Source organism: Martes martes (assembly GCF_963455335.1).
Source record: "Martes martes genome assembly, chromosome: 2".
Taxonomy (NCBI): domain Eukaryota; kingdom Metazoa; phylum Chordata; class Mammalia; order Carnivora; family Mustelidae; genus Martes; species Martes martes.
The window spans coordinates 195,768,218-195,792,719 of record NC_137889.1 but is presented as its reverse complement, the minus strand read 5'-3'; the positions used below and the strand labels follow the sequence as shown (position 1 = coordinate 195,792,719).

The window sequence follows — 24,502 nt, the reverse complement described above, 5'->3', positions numbered from 1 at the left end:
CATTTTACAGTGTCAATGAAATGCCAAACCAAAGCACCTATGTGATTCCTTTGAGAGAATACATCAAGTTACATGGGAACCTGAAAACACAGTATTAGGACAGTCACCGGACCCCATTTTCTTTTCTGCACACAGCCTCCTCCCCAAGGGTGAAAACTCCCAATTGCCTGATAATTTACCTTTTGTCAGATGACGGAAGACTCTTGGGAGGCTCTATCCTGATTGCTGGATCCCATTCTCCAGGGGGAAGGACGATGACTTCATCTAGGAACTCGTCGATGCCAGCAATCAGGTCCTGCCTGTCTTTCGCTTTATAAGCAATGTCATGGAACACCTAAAGGATAATGAGAGATGTGCTGATCGACAAGAGAACCCTCTACGCGCCTCTACACGCCTCACATGCCTCACAGCATGGTGAGCCTGAAAAAAGGCAATCCATAATCCATCTTGATATTTAATATATATTCAGTATGATCATATTCTCATACTTCCTATCAGCTTGCCCCAAACTATTTTGCTATTCTGATTGTGAACCCAAAGAATATAAGTAGAGGCATGAGAAAACAGCTGTGTTTCTTTTATATGTTTTTTATTTTTATCAATACTGCAACACAACATTGCCTTTCATCTCCCACTGGTAGGCACCATTACTGCTATAGCTGCTGTGAAAGCCACATGAAAATGGTTTGGAGAAATACACAAAAGAGTCATTCTCTGAAATCAAAACGACTGGGACAAATCATTGCTGGTAATTCAAAAAGGAAAAGTTCAAGCTGAGTGTTAAGATCGGGTTAAGACCCAAACATTGCAACTCTCGAACACACAAATAATGGCAGCTATTAAAGGAAGAAAAACCCAAGTTATACCGGTAACACATAAAGCAAAGGGCTTTAAGCAGGTGATCGTCTGTCTAACCTTTTAGCGAGGCAATAACTAAACCATCCAAGGCAGCAAATGCGTCAGGTCTTTTATATAGATAGCCAAAGAAGGAACTTCCAGAACGCACATAATCCTCTTTGCCAATCATCCCACTCTTCCAACCTAGCTGGTGATCTGAAAAGTCCTTTACACCTTTTCATACCTCGTAAGTCAAATTCTTTAGGCTTCAGGAGAAAAGCTGGCTCCTGCTTAACACCCTTGCCTATGCTTAAAGACTGCTCCTAAATCTCTTCTCTTCGACAAGAATTTTTAAAAGCTGTCAAACGAATAACATGTCACGGTCCGGGGGTTGTGAGGTTGAGGGCAGGGCCGTCCACGGTGCCAGCACCTCATCCGCCGCGGGCACGGCAACTGCAGAGGCTGGAAAGTCAGAGGGTCACTGTTCCAGCCGCCCCTGCAGATGAGGACTGACAGTTCTGACCAATGAGATAGAAGGAAAACGCTGTCTGGAAACCTTTAGGATACCTGTTAAAAGAGACAGCTCCAGCTAACATTCCCGGCCCCTTTTTCCTGCCTTGAATACGGAAGAGAGGGCTGATGGCAGTAGCCATCTTAAGACCACAAAGCAAGAGCCTTGGCTCTTGATTTATCATGAAGCAGTGACGTTAACCAACGTTAAGGCAACTGCCTACCTCCAAATTTCTTGACGTGTGAACAAAAAAATAAACCCCAAATAGTTGAAGCCCCAATAAATCAGATTTTTTTTCTGTCACTTAGAGCCTAAAGCATTTCTCATTGCTACATCTTAGGAGGAAGGATTTTTTTTTTTTTAAGAAAATATAAACATACAGAAATCAATAAAAGAACCCCCTGAGAGGCTTAGTTGCCTCAAGGGAGAAAATCAGCATAACTATGCATCAATGCTCTTGGTCTCACATTAAGCAACCATGTGAGTAATCACCAAGCTGCACTACCATAACTAAATGCCCTATTCTCCACTTAACACACGGAGAAGCTAACAATCAAGTAATAAGGCAAAAGTAAAACATTTGGGAAGATAGTAAGCTAAAAAGACACAGAGGCAGAAATCAGTGATCCCTTACCCTAGTTGTATTTCTCCTACTGAGACTAGGGTTTAGGGTTTCATCATGTCTAAAACGTGTGTAACAAAATTCAAGCTGTTATGAGAATAAGGCTGTAATTCTAAAGTACTAGATACTCTGCAGTAACGGTTGCTATGGCATTTTAGTGTGTGTATAATTCCTTCCCACAAGATAAGAAGACCATAAAAACAGGTACTTTCTGATACCTAAGAAAAAAAATGCATGATCCATTTCATTATGCGTTACTTTACAGAACCCATTATTTCTGATGTAATATATGGACACCTGAACTCCCAGAATGAATATGTTAAACATTTTAAGAGATAAAGCTTAAATTAATACAGTGATGTGAACTTTTTAAAGAATATTTCACATATATCAGTTTGAAGAATCACAATGCTTAGAAAAAGAAAAGAAACTATATCTTATTCCAGCATAAATTTTGTTTTGTTTTGTTTTTGAGAACTGTATAGAGAACAGCTATCTGCCATGAATGACTGTGCCTCATGTCATAGAGAAGACTGGAAGCCACATAATTCTAACTGAATACATTGTGACAGCCAATTCACAGTACAAAAACTATACAAGTGGGACGTTCACAGATCACCATGTTCTGGATCGCCTACCTCATCAGACATCAAGGTGGCAATGGCTCTGCCAATCTCATGGTAGGACTTGGCTTTTCCCTTAGGACCTAAGAGAATGAACAAGAACCTAATGGAAGAGGAAAGAAGCAAAAGCTATAAAACACATTTCATCAAAGTTAATATACATAAAACTGAGACACGTTTATCTTGGTTGATAAAAAGCACAGGTCTAGAATTCATCTTTAAAACAAAGGCAATATTCTTGGTAATGTGACAGATGCTCTTTCTTTTTTTTTTTTTTAAGATTTTTTTTATTTATTTGACAGACAGAGATCACAAGTAGGCGGAGAAGCAGGCAGAGAGAGAGAGAGGAGGAAGCAGGCTCCCCGCTGAGCAGAGAGCCCGATGCGGGGCTCGATCCCAGGACCCTGGGATCATGACCTGAGCCGAAGGCAGAGGCTTTAACCCACTGAGCCACCCAGGCGCCCCGACAGATGTTCTTTCAACAAACTGTTGTTTCTCTGGAGGCAAGGGAGAACTTCACATGGAAACCTTGAGAAGTTTCTCACTGAGCCTGAGAACTTCACTTTGGGAGTCATTCAATCTCCTTTTTTTAAACTCTCTTCCCTCTCCATTTCTACTGACTTTCAGAATTTTGAAGAAAACCCATTAAGCACAATAACCAGAAAGACTTGGGACATCTTCAGATTTCTCTGACTTTTCCTTACTTAATACGAGCAGTGACAAATGATCCTTTCCATACTTTTAAGAAATATTTCTGCTCAGAAGTGACTGGAGGTCAGCAAAAACCAAATCCTCTATAAGTAAGCCACATGCTGACAGCCAAAGTAAAGAAAGAGAAATATGAGAGAAATTTAAAATAAAGCACCATTCGCAGACAGTTAAAATTCTTTTGTGGGTGCCCTCATTTTCCTTTCCAAACTTGTTTTCTTGATAATGCATACTCATTGCTCTATGGAAGTAGGTCCTGAAATCTGCAATAATGAGCTTATCCCCACTTAGGTTGTGTCTTGACTAGGGAGGAAGAAACCCAGTAAATAAGTGACTAAGAAAAAAATAAATAAAAGGCAACATGGATACATCTCTGCCTTGCTTATGATCATGGCTTACCTAACATGTAGACAATAAGGGTAATAAAAATGATCATATCACGTTTGCTCAGCTTTTTATTTTTTTTAAAGGTTTTATTTATTTATTTGACAGACAGGGATCACAAGTAGGCAGAGAGGCAGGCAGAGAGAGAGGAAGGGAAGCAGGCTCCCTGCTGAGCAGAGAGCCCGATGTGGGGCTCTATTCCAGGACCCTGGGATCATGACCTGAGCTGAAGGCAGTGGCTTTAACCCACTGAGCCACCCAGGCGCCCCTTGCTCAGCTTTTTAAAGCTTGCAAAGCATTTCACATTCATCACCTCATTTAAACTCCATATACCCTTTTGCAATAAGGACAGGTCTCCTATTCCCACTTAATCGTGAGGATGCTGAGGCTCAAGGAGGTCGGTGGCTGAGCCAAGATTGTGCCTAGTAAATGAGAGAGAGTAGACAGGCCTTCTCACCTCCAGTTCTTTTTAGCACACAATTCTGCCTAGTATTACCTGCCCAACCTACGACTTCCACAGGTCACCCTGGTGAAAGATGTTGTGGATACTTAGCTGGGAACAAGAAATCTTAGGTAAAATTTTATGGGACCAGGGATAGTTGGGGGAATTGCTTAATGAAATTTTATTTTTTGCTTATTTATTGATATGCCTCACTTTTTTAAAGATAGATTTATTTATTTATTTATTTATTTGACAGAGAGAGAGAGAAAGACATTGAGAGAGAGAGAGAGACAGTGCAAGTCGGGTGAAAGCAAGAAGTAGGCTCCCCGCTGATCAGGGAGCCCGATGTGGGGCTCAATCTGAAACCCTGGAATTATGACCTGAGCTGAAGGCAGATGCTCAACCAATTGAGCCACCCAGGAACCCCTATATGCCCCACTTTAAATAAAAATGGGTTGACAGCAAATACTCTTCAAAGTGTTAGGGTTTGTTCCAAAAAGCCCTTGAATAAATAATTTCTTCTTTTCATTATAAAATTCAATCCAAAAGGGAAAGGGGAAAAAACCAGAAATTAAGAATATAAGAAGGTATCTCAAAGTTTGAATGTTTTGATTTTATACCGAAATAACCATAAAACTGTTCAATACTTGTTTGCTTAGAAACCAGTTCCGGCATGAGGCGGCACACTCACTTTCAAGTGTTATCACAATAGATGAAAAAGCAAAAGCAATCGGCAGGCACGAAAGTCTGTTCAAGTATGAAGGAAGTCATTATTAAAATTGGATTTTTAGTTCTTCTAATTCTGAAGTTCAACTGATACTAGAACTTTTCTTTGTTCGAAGCTGGACCTAAATTGTGTACCACTACGTATAGTATTATAAAGTGCTTCCTTATGACAGTAAAATGTACTTTAATAAAGGGACAGATCACTGATTTGCATTTTGCATGCAACACATGCAAAAAATATTTAACCACTAAAGCAAAATATAAATCCAGTTACAGATTTATATCAATCCTCATCACATTCCCCAGTCCTCTTTGCCTGTCTAGCAATGGCCAGCTGTCAGGATGGTAAGAACATAGTTTTAGGCAAAGGGGACTGATGCAGGGCAGCAAGAGAAAATATCAAACACCTGGATCCTCTACCTGACACATTTTTAAATAAAGGGTTTCCTTTACCCACCATCTTTTGCTATTGTAATGTGTCTAAACATTAGTGTTTCAGTAAGACATAATATCTAAAATCTTTCCAGAACCACTCTGTACCTCTTCCTACCTTGCCCTAGCGTCTCCGTCACCATGATAGTTTACAAATACACATCATGGAAATAAATACACGTGTATCAACTGACACGTGAATTAATTATCAGGTTGGCTATATGGCAACAAAGCCAAAAATACTATTTTGTTAGAAAGTGAGACAAATACGCTCAGTTATTGGTAGTCCTCAATAAACTGTGGCAGATGATGGGTAACTATTCCAAGAGCTGGGAGAGTAACGGAGCCTCTAATTTAAGCCCTATGAGATGAGGGCATATGTTTTCGGCAAATATTTACTCTGGTCTCTGCTAACCGGTACCAAAGAATGAATGGAAGTAGTAGACCAATAGTGACTAAAATATATATTATAGGAATAAGCCCAATATATGAGAATTATATTATTTCAGTAACTTAAATATAAAGGTACAATTTCTCTTTCCTGTATAATGTAATTTTTCCTTTAAAAACCCAGATATATATTATATGTAATATATAAATATTTATTAATACATGTATTTATTTATTTATTCTTTAACAGAGAATCAATTCTGCCCAACAGAAACAAAATGTTACATATCAGTGAAATTTTTCCATTACTCCAGTCAGGGATCATTCAATAAATTCAACCTTTTAAAATGATAGAAGAAATCTAGCCATCTGTAGGTAGCAGGAAACATCACCTTGGGTCGAGAATTTCCTCTGTAGGAACAGAAACCCTTAAGAACCCCCTAATTTGGACTGCATTGTTGAAATGGCGATGAGAGGTCTGGAAAACCAGCAACACAGAACAACTCATCAAGTTGAAGTTCCCTCTGCCCGAAACATGTTCTTCTCCCTTTAACCCTCAAAGAAGCAAAAGCTGTTACAACTTTTATGATAGAAGTACATCTTGCCAAACTCAGCTTTTATAACATACTGAAAACTCCTTTCATGACCCAAGCTGTTTTTTGTCAATGGACAGATGTTATTTTTAACCAGAAGCTTTTTTCTTTATTAACAAATTAGAGTAAACATCACATTTCTGTGGCTGGAAGGGCACAGCCATGTTGACAGCTAGCGAAAATAAATTAATTTATGTTACTGAGTTCCTTTTATCCACTCATAACCAGAAATAAAGTCATAGTTAGAATTTTTGATAGTGCTAGTTGTCTCAAGAATCTGCATGAGGCTCCTCTACTCTTGAGAGCTTTTTCACAGACCTAATTATGCCCGGGGAGGGTGCCTCTAGCATTCTCCACAACAGAAATAAGTACCAGATGATCTCTGTCCGGAACCAATGGACTAGACTCACATTCACAAAATAATTATAGGCAGAAACAGGGCATAATATCAGAAAAAGAGCCAGCCTTCCTAAACCACTCAATCTTTTCAGAAAGGATGTGCACCCCCCCCCCTTCCTGATATATCACAGCTATTTCTAGAATAAACTCAGCATGTACCCATCCTTTACTCCCTGCTCTCAAAACAGCAGTGAATCAAATAAGCCATTATTCATATTTAGCGGCTTTGGAAACGATGGCTAAACTGTAGCTTCCACAATAGATGAATGAAGACCACAAACGCACCATAACCAACCACATTACATATGGTAAGCAGCAGCTAGCAACTGAACTGTTGGACACGACAGGACTGAAGTAGTAGGATCTCCATCCCAATCCCTAAAATGAGATTTTCTATGGTTTTGATAATTAAGCACAAACTGCTGCTCTTGGGCACATCATCATGTATCACATAAAACACTGATATGGAAAGGGTAAACATTCTAATTTTGTAGAGGACCAGAACTTACGGAATAGTATTTGCTTTAAAATGTGAAAATCAAGATCAGAAAAGAGCAAACTGATCAGAGTCTTTCGTTTTTCTTCTTGGGAAAACCTTAAAGTACTTTGCTCAAATCCATTCTACGTAACTCCTTAGATTCTCCCCAAAAGCCTGGCTTCAAGTCAGAAATCTGCAGTTCCGTTTCTAGCACTGAACGTGATTCTCCCCGTTGCCTCCGTCTCTCAGCTGTGAAATGGGAATACTACTACTTATCCCCTACATCGCTCATAAATATGAGTGAATGCCAGCCTCCGTGGACAGACAGAAGATGACAGTGAGCCAAGTGTCCACAAGATACTGGGAGAATCATAAACCTATCCTATCAAGTCGCCAAATATCAAAGAACTGTTTGTTTCCCTTCTCATGGATGGCAAGAAGGGCCCCTAGGCAGGTAGCATCCACCCAGCTGGCACCAGTCCAGATCCAAGCACCAAGCTCAAGTACATTCAGCCAGTAACTAACTAGAGAAGCTTGTTGCTACATATAGCTGCTAGATCCAGCTTCTTAAAAAGTGCATGCCATAATATTACTTATTAGATATAGTAATAATAACAATCATAAATGTAAGAACATAACTTTCTTCCCCCTTCTCAAGGAAAAATGACATTTAGCAAATGTCCACAAAACCAGACTTTTCAGGTCTCCCCGCAGTAGGACAGGGTAGCGCCTTAAAGCACACCACTGAGTACAGAGGCAGTCCTTCACAATGACTACCCTGCTCTTTGTGGGATTTCCTTGATTGGATTTCACAGGATGCAGCCATTGTAAATGGCCCCACATTACTCATACACAAAAAGGCTAATGAGACTCCCTACTCAGTGATTATAGCATGCACTGGTTCAGAGGACAGCAAATGGATAAAACTGTTTCCTGGAAAAATGTTAACGTGCTTGGATATATTGTTCAGATTATTGCCCTGAAATAGTTTTATGGCATTATTGAATTACATTCCCTTGAACTGCCGAGCATCTTTTGTTCATTCAAATGATGCTGTATTTCACCTGTAGACTGGAAACACTCTCCTGTACAGAAGAAAAGAATGAGCCAGACGGGAGCAGATGATAAGAGAGATACACAAATGGTCATGATTTGCTGCACAATGAACTCATGTTATTGTTAAATAAAAAGCCCTTTAAAATATTTTTTCTTGTAGCTTCTAGAGAAAAGTAGTAAGAAAAATGAAAACGCAAGAGCAACTTAACACTTCGTGACATGTTTTTTTTTTCCTTCAAGCCCCAGTAAAATTAGTCCAGAGAGACATGAAAGAAACCATAGGGGCACAAGAGCTGGACGTCAGCCATGATCTGAGTCAGCGAGCGGTTCAGCAGGTGATCGCTCAGGTAGAACCGCAAGGCTCGGCTAGAATGTTTTCAAGGGAACAACCAAGTTACAGAAAACACAAATTGTGATGGTCCCATTAATTGAGTAAGTTATGATCATTGCCTTTCCTTTGCCATTTGTCCACTGACTGCCTACTAACGACCAGTATTATTCCCATTTTAAGTGTCTAAGAAATAGAAGAATAAGGAGAAAATACCTGTATGAAAAGAAAAAAAAAAAATAGCCTGTAATCTATGACTCGGGAGGCCACAAGGAAAGGTTCTCATTTCTCTCCCAACCTGGCTCAAAGCAAACCCGGAGCCCCTTGTCTCAGGGTATGAGGCTGAGACCATCTGGGATCACTGAGGAGGAGTCACAACTCTTCTTGCTCATGTGAGGAAGCCTAAGAGAGATGGAAGTCACCTGTTCTTGCCCAGGAACCACAAAAAAGCACCCCCTTCACGTACTAATTTTATGATGTCGACTTGAAGATTACAAACTTCTCTTTAAACGCTTCTTCAGCACAAGCTGAAGTGAAGTATTAACTCCTGTTCACCTATAGCACTCGGTAAGTCTAGCTTCAAACTCTCGAGCTCAGCTACAAGGTGGATAGACTGGTGCAGTGGGGACGTGATGGTAATAATCCTAATACGCTCCCTTTTAGAATAAGAATTGATGTGATACAACACAAAACAGTAAAAGTGTGCATATTTAAGTGTGCAGCTTAATGATTTTTCTATATGTGTGCATATATAGATACACATAGTCACATAATATACATATATATATATATACACACACACACACACGTGTATGTGTGTGTGTGTGTATATATATGTTACCAATTATCTGATAAACGTAGAGCAACCGAAAGCAACTCTGACCTCTGAAACATTTACCATTTGTATGACATTGGACAAGTTACTTAAATTCTCAGACTCAGTTTCTTCATCTGTAAAATCCTTATACTTATAGTTTAAACTTTAAAAAATATTATTATGAGAGGGGCACCTGGCTGGCTCAGTCAGAGGGGCATGCGACTCTTGATCTCAGGGTTGTGCGTTCAAGCCCCATGTTGGGTGTAGAGATTACTGAAAATAAATAAACTTTAAAAATATATATATATTATTGTGAGAATTAAATCAACTAATCCTTATAAATAAATTAGTACATGGCCCAAATAATTATTATAATTGTTATTATTACTATTATACAAGTGCCAAGTAATTTAATAGCATGAAAGACAGGCTAAATCATTATTTCAGATTAAACCTTTCCAATATGCGTGCTCTGGATGCATCCTCATTCTGATTCTCTAGCCAAAACCCCTCTGTAAGCACACAGTAGACCCCAGCAGGTCAGGGAGCAGCTTACCTTGTGGGCACAGGGACCTCAGTCAGGGCACCCAGCATGACCGCCTGCTGGAGCCGAACAAAGGCAATGAAAGGAGTATCCAAGAAGTCAACCTCCCCAACAAGCACATTGGAGGCTTCTGCATCGCGTGGCAGTTTTTTCATGAACTTATTCTTCAGCTGCATGGGAAGAGCCAAGAAAACACAATTTATTTCCAGAGAAGGGAACAAAAACAGATACTCCATATACCACCCAAGGCAATTCCTTTATATGAGTCTACACACAACAGGCTCTAGTTAGCCATTTTTCTATTATGTTTAACACTTTTATTATAATAAACATTACTCTGCACTTTGGATTCAAAAATACTGAAGGTATAATCACATGGCTTACACCTAAAACTATGTTTACATATAAAACTATTTATTTATTTATTCACTTGCTCAATAAACCTAAGTTGAGAGTCTACTATGAGCCAGGCGTTGATCTAACCCCTAGGAATACAGGGATAGATCAACAAATTATATCTTCCTTGGGTCATATTCCACCAGAAGAGAAATAAAATATTATTTAAAGTAGTGATAAGTGCGGGGCGCCTGGGTGGCTCAGCGGGTTAAAGCCTCTGCCTTCGACTCAGGTCATGATCCCGGGGTCCTTGGATCGAGCCCCACATCGGGCTCTCTGCTTGGCGGGGAGCCTGCTTCTCTCCCGGCCTCTCTGCCTGCTTGCGATCTCTGTACGTCAAATAAATAAATAAAACCTTTAAAAAAAATAAAATAAAGTAGTGATAAGTGCTAAGAAGGAAAAATAAAACAGGTTAGAGGGTACTATTTTAGCCAGGGTAGTCAGGGAAAGCCTCTGAAGAAGTACATTTTACACTGGATTGAGGGGACAAGCCATGCAATGATCTGCTCAAAGAATATTCTAGGCAAAGAGAACAGCAAGTGCAAAGGCTCAAGACAGAAAAGAGCTTGGCAGAGAGGTAGAGTAAGAGGTGAGTGTGGGGGTAGTTAAAGGAGAAAAGAAGAGAAAACAGCAGCAAATGAAAAACTGCACAGGTGTGGGGGGCAGGTGGTAAGAGCCTTGAAGGCCACCATAAGGAGTTTGGATGTTTTAGGTGGGACTTGCCTACTAAAAACCCAGGTGGAAAGGTGAAGTTGGAAGATGTACATTTAGAAGATATTACCACATAAAGAGAATTTAGGACTATGGGACAGGATGACACAACCTTGAGTGTGAGTGTAGATAGAGAAGAGGGATAAGACCTAAACCCTGGGCCACTTTATCTTTTATAGGAATGGGAGATCTCAGCAGAGGACACCCTCAAAGAGTAGCCCGTCAGGTCAGAGGAAAACCAGGATACACCAACTATCAGGTGAAGAAAGGGCTCGATGAAGAAAGTATATCCGCTGAGTCACAGGCTGCTGAAAGTTCAAATAAGATGAGAACTAAGAATGGATGAATGAATTCATCAAGATGGAGGTGCTGGGTGATCTGGACAAGAGCAGCTACGGTGGACACCAGAGTGCCCAGTGAAGAACAAGAAGTGAAGAAGTGGAGACAGGCAGTAGAGAGAATTATTTTGAGAAATGTTGCTACCAAAAAAAGGCAAGGAATAGGAAAGTAGGCAAAGGAAAACATAAAATAGAGAATTTCTTCCAAATGGCAAGTGTGCTAACACTTCAGAATGTTAATGGGGCAGATTACTGCTGCAGGAGGTACAGGGGACAACCACAGAAGTAGTTCAAGTAACCTTGAACTATGGAAACGAGAACCAAGAAGTAAGCTGAGGAGAAAGGGGGGAATGGTAGGTGGAAATTTGAGAAGAGGGGTAAAAGTACAAAGAGATTTTTCTCAGGGAATAAAGCTTGCTTCTTATGGTCACTTGGAAAGCTTATCTTATAGGCGTTATTTGTCCCTTTCCTGGGCTTCCCCAAGTTCCACTTAGAACAGGCCTGTTCAAGCATGCTTCACTGAATGGGAAACACCTCCCACAGCTCAAGGAAGACATTTCAACAATCGTGGAAGATGGAGATAAGAACTTTGCAGGGCCATATGAAAGGCACAGATTTCTGATATATACTAATCATCAATATAAAGGCCCTTTCCTTAGGTCAAAAGTTACCAGTGAACTCAGTACTTTTTGCCATGAATTACTGCTGAGATGGGAAATGGCAGACATGGTCCAATCTCCCCCATTAATAAAAAGGTTATAGTAAAAAAAAAAAAAACTTATAGGGGTTATAATAACAATTTCCATTTATAGAGGTTTTTTTCCTTTCTCTCTCTCTCTTTTGTTTTTGTTTTTTTGTTTTGTTTTGTTTTGTTTTGGTAAGCTCTACACCCAATGTGGGGCTTGAACTTATGACCCAGAGATCAAGACTCAAATGCTCTACCTACTGAGCCACACAGGCACCCCCATATGCAGAGTTTTTAACTGGAGAAAATAAGTGACATGAGAAGTAGTCCCTAAAACTCCATCACCCTCATTAGCATTTTTACAGAATTTTTTAAATTTGGTAGTGCATATAAGAGGCAAGCTGTGAGGCCAAAAGCAAGGACATCAGGAATAATAATTTAGTGGAACCAAATAAACACAAAGAAAAAGCAAAGGCAAGATATTTAGATGTTAGGAACATGACTACTTCTAAGAAGTAAGGGAATTTTCCAAAGTTTATACCATTATTCCTCCAAGAAATGTTAATATTTAAAAAAAAAAACTATTTGAGTCTATAAATAGTGAAAGAGCAGCAGCCATGGGAAGAGTCTAAAAAACATCAAATTGCCAAAACTGTTATTATCACCTAAGGAAGTTGCAGTAACGAATTGTTTTCTAAAACACAGAGTAGAGTCCAGGGTATAGCTAAGTGGCACAAACGCCTAACAAAATATCATTCCTAGAATAATCTTCCTTGGGTTCTTTCCAGAGAGTTCCCACTACCGACAGCTCCATAATAATCTGATTTTATTTCCCATCTCTCCAGCACACTCTTTGCTCTAATTAGGCAGGTAATCTGATAATCTTATTCAGTTTATGTAGACTTCCACATTCATTATAAAAACTTTCCTTTCCACATTTCTACCTTTTCTAAACATCCTTCTACCTCCTCTAAACATCTAAGTATAAGCCATTTAACTATCTCAACCCCACTTTCTTGGGAACTCTGGAAGCACTCACTTCTGAATCATACTTTTGAAAGTTTAAATCTTTTCTCCAAATTTCCTGAGGGTGAGAATAATTTATCCCCCATTGTACTGGGCACCTACACTGCACATAATTCAGCTGTAATAAATATTATGAATGGAAAGAATGAGCTCTGTAGCACTAAAAATCAGACCAAAATCCATCAAATGCCCAGGAAAGTTAGTTTCCCAAGTCTCACTCTAGAACCTATGTCCAGATCTGTCACTAATTAACTACCTGACTCAGAACACATGAAGAATAGCCCACAGTCGATTATATTCCTCTACAAAATGTCTTAGAGTACTATGCTACATTTACTGAGATTATCATCCCCATATTGGAAAAATAGGAGTATATTTTTAAGGCCAAAGGAAGTAAACTATATTCTACATGCTCTAAAGAGATGTAGTTCTAAAGACATGCTCCTTTAGATCAGCAAATCTCAAACTGTGTTTGTGAAATGCTAGTGTTCTCAGAGAAACTAACAGCTTTTCTAAAATAAACACGTATGGTATCTGAGGTACCTCAGAACTCAGCCCCTGAGTGGCTCTTTCCTATCTACACACACTCCCTGGGTGAGCTCATCAAAGCTCATGCCTTTAAAAACCTTCTATATGCTGATGACTCATATATTTATATCTTCAGCCAAGACCTCCTCCCTGAACTCCAGACCTAGAACATCTCCACCTTGATGTCTAATAAGCATTTCAAACTTCACTCATCCAAAAACTGAGCCCACCAACAGTCTCCTCAAACTGGCTCTTCTGCAGTCTTCCTCATCTGGCTAAAGGCAACCGTTCTTTCATTGCTCAGACCAAGACCTTACTGTCATCTTAGACACTTACCTTCCTCTCACACACCATGCCCATTCTACCAGCAAATCCTATTGAATCCACATTCAAAGTATATCCAGAATCTGATTATTTCTCACCACCTCCACTGCCTCTACCCTCATCCACTATCATCCGCTACAATTATCTCTCTCTCCAGGATAATGGCACTGGCTTCCTGGCTGGATTATCTGCTTCTGCTCTTGTCCCCAGTCTATTCACCAAAGTAGCCAGAGCAGTCAAATCAGGAGTCGGATCCTGCCATTCTGCTTCTCAAAGCCCATTTCACTAAGAGAGAAGGCAATGCTGTCAGGACAAGTCACAACCTCAGCATCATCTGGCTTCTTATCTGCAATCTGACCTTATTTCCTCCCGCTCTTTTCCAGTCTTCTCCATGCCCACCACTCCAGACTCCATGTCCTCCCTCAAACACGCCAGGTACACTCTAACCTCAGGGCCTTTACACCTGCTGTTGCTTCTGAATGTAATGTCTTGGAGGAAACATGGCTTCCTCCTTCACTTCCTTCAGATCTTTATTTAAAAGCCACCTTTTCATCAGTGAGTCTCCCCCTGGCCACATTAGTTAAAATATCAACTTCCTTCTCCCCACAGATTCTTTTCACCCCTTTTCCCTACTTTATTTTTTCCTTCTTTGTACTTACCACAAACATGCCATGTTTTAGCCATTATCTAAATGCCACCCCACTAGAAAGTAAGTTCCGTGAAGGGAGAAATATCCATTTATTTTGCTCAGTGTTGTACCTTTAATGCCTTGAAGAGTGCCTGAAGAGAAAGCCTGAATAAATATCTGTTGACTGAATGAATGGTGGTTATTATTTCTGCTCTTCCCAATAAGCTGTCCAAACTCCTCTCTTAAAGGTTCTAGACATTACCACACGACCAGGCCATCTAAATGGACAAAAGGCCTGAATATTGCCAATCTCAGTACATTCCTCCCCTGATAACAGTGATTGATCCAAAGGACGGATATGTGACTCAGGCAGGAACCAAACCCTTTTGGTTAATTAGTATTTTACTTGTCTAAAGATCAACATTTTTCCTTTCACTTGAGGTTGTTCCCCTCCATGTTGAAAGGCCTGTCACAGACTGTCCACACCAGGAGAGAATGAGGTCAACACCCAAAAGGAAATAGACAAAAGCAAGAGAGAAAAACAGATGAAAAGATAGATTGCGGAGTCCCAAGTCCCAGGCCCTGAGGTCCCGCAGAGTCCCCATTCTGTGAACTCATCAAGAATTCTTACTTATTACATAAGCCAGAAAATTCCATGTTGGGTTTAAATTAATTTGAGGTGATTTCTGTCTACTGAAGAGTCCAGACCCTTTGAAAAAAAATCTATTTGTCAAATATATTTGAGGAATATAAGTTAAATAAGATTAAATGTTTCTATACTCCAGATAGTCTCAGAGCCTTGAATACACCTATAAGCCTAGGAATGCTTTATCTCCTACTCGGAGATAAATAAGGCATATTATGATATGAGAATATTTTTTAAAGATTTTATTTATTTATTTGACAGAGAGAGAGATCACAAGTAGGCAGAGAGACAGACAGGGGGTGGGGGGTGGGGGAAGCAGGCTCCCTGCTGAGCAGAGAGCCCGATGCGGGACTCGATCCCAGGACCCTGGGATCATGACCTGAGCTGAAGGCAGAGGCTTAACCCACTGAGCCACCCAGGTGCACCTGAAAACATTTTAAAATGCTATTTTGGACAAATTTTCTCACTTTCCACTTAAATCCACTCTAAATTCCATTTAAATCTCTTCAAACTTTATAGATGCCTATAATGTTTAATGTACCCTGGTAGTAGGCACTGCAGAGAAGAGACAGACCCCACTCTAAGAAAAAGTCATAAACGTTAAACAAAAAGGTAAAGAATAAGCAGAAACTAAAAGAACAAGAGCAAATAATGAAAGCAAGAGCAGAACCCAGGGCTTTCAAATCAGGGTTGAAAATCACCCAATAAACTCATCTGGATTGAATTCCAAAGATAAAGTTTGGCATTCCTTTCCTATATATCACTAGTTGCTTCTCCAAGGGATACACAGCCTGGATTTTATGCAAGGTCAACTATGAGAACACACACGGTGAATACGAATTCCTTTAACCAAACTTGATCTCAACAAAATCAATTTCAAATGGCTGTTATGTGGAGATACAACTGGAATACCACCAACTCTGTGAATCCAGCCAGATGTGTGCATTTCAGATTCCTTTTATACCAGTTTGTATTCTTTCTTCCAGAGTAAGATCTTGCTATAAATACTCAGAAGTATATGGCTTGTCCTCTGCCACACATGTTCATTTTTATAATTTCTTGTACTTCCTTACTTTCTGAGTGGTTTTCTAAGACTCAGAGATCACAGTATTAGCATGCCAAGCAACTAGAGATTATGATTGGACAAAGCAGAACAAGTGGACTGATTATGAAAGAGATTGGTTACTTGGGATGATAGCTCTGTGAGATAACATCAAAGTTACTCACACAAGTGATACGCTTCATATATAGCTAATTGAAAAGTCAATCTTCTATACTCTACTCAGGTCCTAGATTCTCCTGCCCTCTTCTGTGAAGGTAATTTTTAGGTTTTCTATATGGGACCCATTACTAAGTAACGGCCAACCAACCATAAACTGACTGGGATGACCATTTGATTAACTCTGTGTTCTCCTAACCTCCTTACTATCACCCTCTGACCAACAGCATCACCTGATAAGTAGGCCTAGACTACCATATTATTCCCAATCACTTAGTCATTTAAACCCTACCTCTTTTGTCTGCCATTAATCAGCATATGTTAAAATGAGTGCATCAGCTATGAAGTGTCACTTTTAACCAGGAATACTCATGATTTGTCATTTGAATCTGATTTATTAGAATGGATCCTATGGGCTGTTCAATGTTCTACAAGTGATGTTTTAAAAATCATATAAACTTGAGGATACTTTCTCATTATTTTTACAAAGCTTACACCTACTGCTACCGCATTCTATGCATTCTTTTTTCTCAATGAGAATAAGTTTAATCTTCCAATCTGTATTTATTCTCAGTTCACCCTGCTTAATGATTCATGTCTACATGCTAACATCCACCTGCTTTCCTGGGTAAAGAGCTTACACCTGGCTTTCCTATTGGTGTACCTTCCTATCTTCTTTTCTTCTTCTTAGCTTATCTTTTCTTCTTCCTGCTGATTTCCCCCCTTCCACTCTTTCTGAAAATTGATAGCTCTTATTCCTTCCCAAACAAACTCATCTGCTAAGCTCACTATAGATCACTCTGGAACCATATCCTACCACTGCAAAGAAATCTTTTAGTGGTAAAGTAGGGTCACCATACCTATCAGTTTCTTTATGACAATCCCAGTTTACCCCATTTCCTGATATAATTGCTATTACCTTCTTTCATTCTCAAATGTGTTTCATGCTAAAAAAAATTATATGGTCACCCTATATTTCAATCTCGTTGAGGCTGACTCTTGAGTGGTGCCTCAGATAATGGCTTTGGAGAATAAATCCATGCTATGGAACCTTTAGGATTCAAGGAACTCAAAAGTATGAGAGAACGCCTAGGTCAAACAGCATCTTAGTAAATTATTTATGCTACTTGAGTATAAATTTATTCATTTACTATATGCAAACAATATTAACTGGTAGGGTAGGAAAAAAGTGCTCTTTCACTCAACAGAGTGAGATGATTCTGCTTCTGTCCCCTCCCTTTCTCTACACCTTGGGGGGGAACGTGGCCAATTTGATGGAGTAGAGTTTGACAAATTCATTGGTACTTTTTTCTACTGGGAAGGTTACAGTGCCTTGAAGACAAGAAGCAAGTGTTTTCTCTTACAGAAAGACAAGTGAATGGATTTAAAAAGATATCGAGAGAGAGAGAGAGAGAGAGAGACCTGACATCTTTATCCCTGTGGCTGGTTAGGTAAGGAGACTCAGAACCTGTTTCATAGGCTCAACTATATTTCTCTATCATAACACATGTCTCTTAAGTCTATGAATCCCAGGATTTAGAGTCTGTGTGGGTGGTTGTAGGCCTGGAGCTGTGTATTTAGTGAACTAAAAATGTCCAACCTAAAAAAAATGTTTCTAAGAGAAACACTTTCAGCTATGGTAAACTAGCTTGCATCACACCAACCCTTCCAGCAAGAAAAACTGAAGAATTTTTATAATCTGCTTAAAGGCATCAGAAAGTTATTGTGACATTAAAAACTTGAGAAACCAATATCCCTGAAAAAGGAAACTGCATAAAGGTGAGGCTAACTTCAGCTCTGATTTTCTTCTAAAGGCATCTGATGATTCCTAAGTAGATGCAGAGCTCCAGAAATTGAGTAGAGCCTTCAGCAGTTTCAAAGTAACGGACAAGCATGCCAGGTATTCAGCTGGGACCTCTAAAGGACAAGATCCAAGAGCAAACTAGTAATAGACCAATCCACATAGAGACTGAAACCCAGCTTCCAATCAGCTCAATTCCAGACTGAATATTAGGGTGACCTGTCGCTCACCTAAATGCCAGCCAAAAGCAAAAGTATCATTCTGAGTATCAAATTATCTCTACTATGTACATATTATATCTGACAGTCAATCAGAATTACTAGGCATACTAGCAGATAAAATCAAATGATTGGGACCCAAGAGAAAGAAAAACCAGAAATTAGAAACATAGGAGAGCTACATATTGTAATTATGAGACACATTTTGAAACAACAGTAATATTTTAAAATATTGATTACAATATGGAGAATTTCAGCAGAATCATTTTTAAAGCAAAGAAGATTTCTTGAAGATCAAAAGATACATTATTGACTTATTAAGTCAACATTACTCATAATATGAAAATGTGACAATTACAATTTATAGAATATAGTTAAACATGTAGATTGGGTAAAATTCATTTCCTTAAATGCAAATATTACAAAAGAAGAAAAGCCAAAGTTTGATGATGTGAATATATATCTCAAGAAGTGAGAATAAAAAATGAAACTCAAAGAAGGGATAAAGAAGAAAATAATAAAAATAAGAAAAGAAATCATGACAAAGCAAGCAAATATACTATGCTGGTCATGTTTTATTTCATAATCTGAGTAACAATTATACATATGTGCACATGTGAAAAATCATCAAGTAATGACTTATGTCTGTATATGTAAATCATACACATATATTCTATTGTAATAAAATATGTATACTAAAATCAGTTTCTTAATAAATAAACTATGATTTCATTGGAAATCTGGCTTACATATAGTTCTCCCCTGACAGAAAATCCTTAAAGGAAATCAAGGACAGTGAAAAACTGATACCATATTCCACAGCCCTAATTCATAAAGGCTTTTGTTAAGATTGGAAGAGATAAGAGGTAAAACACCTAGCAAGATATAAAGAAAATGTGAGACTCACTCCTTCTCCATTCTTTTTGGTTTTTCCAACATGGAAAGTAAAGCTCCCTACTCTCTTCACTCTTCCTATCTTGCATATCAGGGAGACTCCCCTGATTGCGTTATGTCTGAAGTGATATATGCTCACCTTTATTTTCCAATAGTATATAAACCATTAATAGCCCACTATTCAACATTAATATAATATAACCTAATCAAGTATACTGTCCTCAGGCTAAAATTAGCTTCCAACAGTGTTAGGATGAAGAAGCAAACCATCACAAGCCTACTCACCTTGTGAAAATGAATCCCTGGGATAACTTTTGAAATACGTTTGACCTACCAAGAATTATGTATACTGTTTGGAGTACTCAAACCCTGGGAATCCTGGAGTAATGGCTGGAAACCAGTGCAGTGCCTACAGCTGGCTCCTATGGTTACTTGACTGTCCCTATGTCCCATCCTCCTCACTACTTTCCAGGAGCCCTCTTGATCCACAGACGAAGAAGAGAGCTGATCTGAAATAGTCAAATTCTAAGTCAATTAGCCTATGCCAGCTTTCCCCTCAGGTATGGGGAAAACAGCTATTCTCACCAAAAGCTCTATTCTGGCCTTTCTTCATAGTTGGGGGTTCCCAGTGTAAATGCAGGCCTACTCTTGTGCTCCAAATACAAGGAGCTTGTTTTGTTTCTATGCTCTTTACAACTACCAGGATGAGGCAGAAGGCTCTGCCTGGTTCACCAGGGTTGTACTTTGGGGTTTGCAGCCAAAGGTTCAGCCAGTAATAAAAGGATTCATGGCCTTTGTTTTTCTGTGTACACACTTCCCTTGATGATCTTCAAAAGAGAATGTTGGACAGAAGACAATGGTTTGGTGTTTCTGAATAGCCTAGACAAACACCATCTCTTCAACATATCCCAGCACTCTATTCCTAACTCTCCTTTCTTTCTTGTTGTGTGGTTGCCTAACTGGGAAATGGCAGAAGGAGGAAAACAGTAAGAATCACTGCTTCATAAGCTTAAACAGGTATTGCTTTTGATTTCAAGACCACATAAGAAAAAAGCATTTTCTATGGTGAGTGCTGTGAAGTGTGTAAACCTGGCAATTCCCAGACCTGTACCCCTGGGGCTAATAATACATTATATGTCAATAAAAAATAAAAAAATTTTTGAAAAAGAAAAAAAATCTTAAAATGTTTCTGTTACATGAAGATATCCTTTACTCATCCCTTATGTTAATTTGTGGGACTTCTTTGGTAAACAAACAGAACTAATGGAATAATTTCTGTACACATTTTTTGTTTACTTTTTAGTGGAAGCTCAGATTGCCCTTTAGGTTATCTTCAAGCTGTGATTTAGAAGAATATTTCCAAAGGTTAAATTTAATAACCACTGCCTAAGAGTCCAAGAGGCCTAATAATAAACAGATAGATAGACTAAATACATAAATAAATAAATAAATAAATAAATAAATAAATAGGCGCTATTGCTTGACCACCTTCAGAATGCAAAATGTAGGCAATCACTTATAATGTTATTAGTAGTGAACATTTATGACATGATCTGAGATTTCCAGAGTATATAAAAAAAGAGTGCAAACAAAGTCATTAACTCAGACAAGGTGCCAAAAGGCTCTGTGACTACATGTTTTTACTTTTTGAACACTCTTCTCCTTTCGTTTATTCCATTTTTAAAAATACAAAATGAAAACAGTCCCCTGAGGGTGAAAATTTGATTTTCTAATTTTTCCTTCCAAATATAGACATCTTACCACCATTAATGCAAATGATTCTGCAAAGCAGCACATTCACAAATGGCTATTAAACTAAATATAACATTAAGTACAATCCATTAGTTCTGATTTCCTAAATAGGATGAAATTTCAAGTACTGACCTAGTTTAAAATCAACTTGTCAAAATCTCTAGTCACATTTTCTTATGTCTTACATCATTAAAAAATCATACTGTCAATACGCTTATAGCTATTTACGGTCTTTGAAATGCTTTCACAATTACTCGCTTACTTGAATTCTTATAGCAAGCTTATGAGAAATAGATTATTAAACCATTTTCCAGGTGAAAGAAGCGGAATTTCAAGAAGGAGAAGGGACTTCATGAAATTCATGCAGCTAAATGGCCAAGCCAGGACATGAATTCTAACTTTTAATGCTCTGTTCACTTCACTACACTGTGAAACCCTTAAATTTCTGATGAATATATTTTGCTACCTAAAATTTAGAAGACAGTGCTCTGAAATCTCTAAACCACTTACACAGGGACTCTTGGATGGCTCAGTCAGTTAAGCGGCTGAGTTCAGCTCAAGTCATGATCCCAGGATCAAGTCCTACATCGGGCTCCTTGTTCAGCAGAGAGCCTGATTCTCCCTCTGTCTGTTGTTCCCCCTGCTTGTGCAGCCTCTCTCTCTCTCTCTCTGACAAATAAATAAAATATTAAATATATAAAAAATAAAACAAGATAAGATAAACCTCTTACACAGAAAATCAATGTCAAGCATCTATAATAGCTTAGGCTGTGTACAGATAATCTTTTTTTTTAAAAGATTTTATTTATTTGACAGAGGAAGACATAGCGAGAGAGAGAGAACACAAGCAGGCAAAGTGGGAAAGGGAGAAGCAGGCTTCCCACAAAGCAGGGAGCTTGATGTGGGGCTCGATCCCAGGACCCTGGGATCATGACCTGAGCCGAAGGCAGACGCTTAACAACTGAGCCACCCTGGCGCCCCTCTGTACAGATAATCTTAAAATTTTTGATTAGGCACATTATAAAACATTCAACAGGATTTAATTACTTAAAATAAAATGGATCAGAGAGAAAGAAAGAAGGGAGGAAACCCAAATATGGGGAACAGCACCTTAAAAAGTATTTAAAGTAAATCAAGAATCTGTAAACTCCGGGTAGTACTTGGGTTAGGTAATGTTTTTAGAAGTTAATTTTCCTCTTTTATTGTTGTGTCATGAATTCTACTGTACACATAAGCAGGTCACCTGCTCCATGCATTAAGGAAGGAGACCTGAAATACTCATTAATCTATTTGGGGAGAAATGCCCTTTGCCTGGATTCCTGCCCTCCCTGCCCTGTCCCTTTGATGCTAAATACAACTTATGCTTCCAAACTCTAGCCAAGAATTGTAAGGAGAGTAAGCTTGACCTTGAGGCACCCAACTTTCCTTGACATTGTTCTACCACCTGACCCTAGTCTTCCCTCTGTGATTATAGCTATCACAGTGCATTCAGTCACAGCCAAGTCAATCACTGGGCACTTGTATTAGAAAAGTACCTTTAAACGGGGGTCTGGGCACCTTGGGGGGTTCAGTCAGTTGAGCATCTGACTCTTGACTCCCGGGTTTGGCTCAGGTCTGTGATCATACGGGTCATGGTATCAACCCCCACATCAGGCTCTGCACTCAGTGGGGAGTCTGCTTGTGGGATTCTCCCCCACCCCCCCACCACGTGCTCTCTCTTTCTAATAAAAGAATAAATATTTTAAAAATAAAAATAAAACATAAATAAAAAGGGTTCTAAAGTACCTTATATTAAGGAACTACGTATTATTCTACTTTGGTCCCCGGTGCCTGTGCTCCCCAAACGCCTGTTAAAGGCACAGAATCTAGGTGACCGCACCTGTGTTGTAGTGTCCTTGGACTCCACATAAACACAGGTGAGGACACTGAAGGTCCAGGAAAGGTGCTCCATTTGATGGTAACAAACTTGAAAAAGTCTCTGCGGAAGCTAAGAGCCTTTACTGGTTCTAAAACTTGTGAGCATGGGTCAATGGAAAATAACTTTTCTACCCGGGTTGCTTGGTAGCTACCATTCATTGTTTTTTGTTTGTTTTGTTTTGTTTTTAAATCCCTGCTAAAGTGCTTTAAAGTCCTAACCTTCTCTGGGATTTATCAGGAAAATTTTGGAGAATGGTTGCACACTGAATTCCTTATAATTTAAAATTTCAAATCTCTGTTTGATAAAACTACATTCAAAAAGCACCATCACCAAGAGGCACACTGGCCTTGAATAATGATTTTTAAATTACTAAGAGTAATACTAATGATTACTAACATTTTTTAATCAATAGTTCCCGGCCAGATATCAGACCAGGAACTTTGCATGAGTTACCTTATTAAATTCTCACCACATTTCTATCAGCAAGTTGTTGTTGTCACTATTTACCCATTAGGAGATGAGACTTAGAGATTACAAAACCTAAGACTATGAAACTAGAAAAGGCAGAGTAAGGATTTAAACCAAAGTCTGCCTCCAGAGTCCAAGCTTTACCAGGCTAAGCTCAGTGACTCTTCTCTAGCTGTTTTAAATCCAGGTAGAGAGAAGGAATAAGCTTTGGGGTCAGGGCTTTAAGCAAACCTCAGTCCTTCCTCCTCCTAGTTGTGGAACAATGGGCAAATGACTTCATTTCTCTAAGCTGATTTCCTCATCTATAAAATGGGGATCATAGGATTAAAAGGAGTCGATGAATGATGTCTGAAAGTGTTCAAGCAGAGTGCTAGGCTAGTATTGGACCCCTCAAAAATGTGTTCAAAGGAGGAATATTATGAGACTCTGAACCAAGAGAACGTCAGTGGGGATGGAATGTTGAGAAGAGGTTTGAGAAACAGCAAAAGGCAGCGCACACAGGATTTGTGGAATGCCTAGATAGAGGGAGTGAGGGGGAGGAAGAGTGGAGGATGACACCCAACATTAGAACTATGTTTTTTCAAATGTCCAATGCTCCCTAACATCAAAAACAAATATTTCACCAATATTGATGAACAACAAATTCACCACTAAAAATCTGAATGAGCACTAAAAATAACCTGCACCCTAAAGTTTCACTTTATCTTAACCTAAGCCACAGAATGGTAACGATAATTATAAACATGTTCAAGCTTTAATAACATCCTAGAATATATGGGGAAGAGGTAACTGGCACAATAAAATTTTTCTCTCCCAAAGGAATAAAGTAAAAGACAGATTGGCCCCATATTTAATCCAGATACAATTTTCTGAATTCTAGGAAGAAATCTCTTCCCCAGTTTGTATCACAGACTTAAATACATATACCCATCCAGTATAGTGCTTTTGTAGGCAAGTTAATTCCACCAAGTTTATAGATGCATGGCTTTTTAACTAGAGAAGTTTGCAGAGATACCTTCCCCAGAATAAGGCTGAAAAATCGGATAAATGGAAGGTTGAC

General features: G+C 39.0%; 1 protein-coding gene across 2 annotated transcripts in view; it reads right to left on the bottom strand.

The window, feature by feature from the left end:
• SLC4A4 (solute carrier family 4 member 4) overlaps positions 1-24,502 on the bottom strand; it is a 346,042-nt gene that overhangs the window by 107,103 nt on the left and 214,437 nt on the right. For both annotated transcript variants that reach the window (XM_080796031.1, XM_080796032.1), the window contains exons 8-10: positions 9,903-10,060; positions 2,609-2,696; positions 180-334 (exon numbers count right to left, since the gene is read on the bottom strand). In XM_080796031.1, coding sequence (XP_080652157.1) covers positions 180-334; positions 2,609-2,696; positions 9,903-10,060 — 401 coding nt within the window. The remainder of the gene's footprint in view (positions 1-179; positions 335-2,608; positions 2,697-9,902; positions 10,061-24,502) is intronic.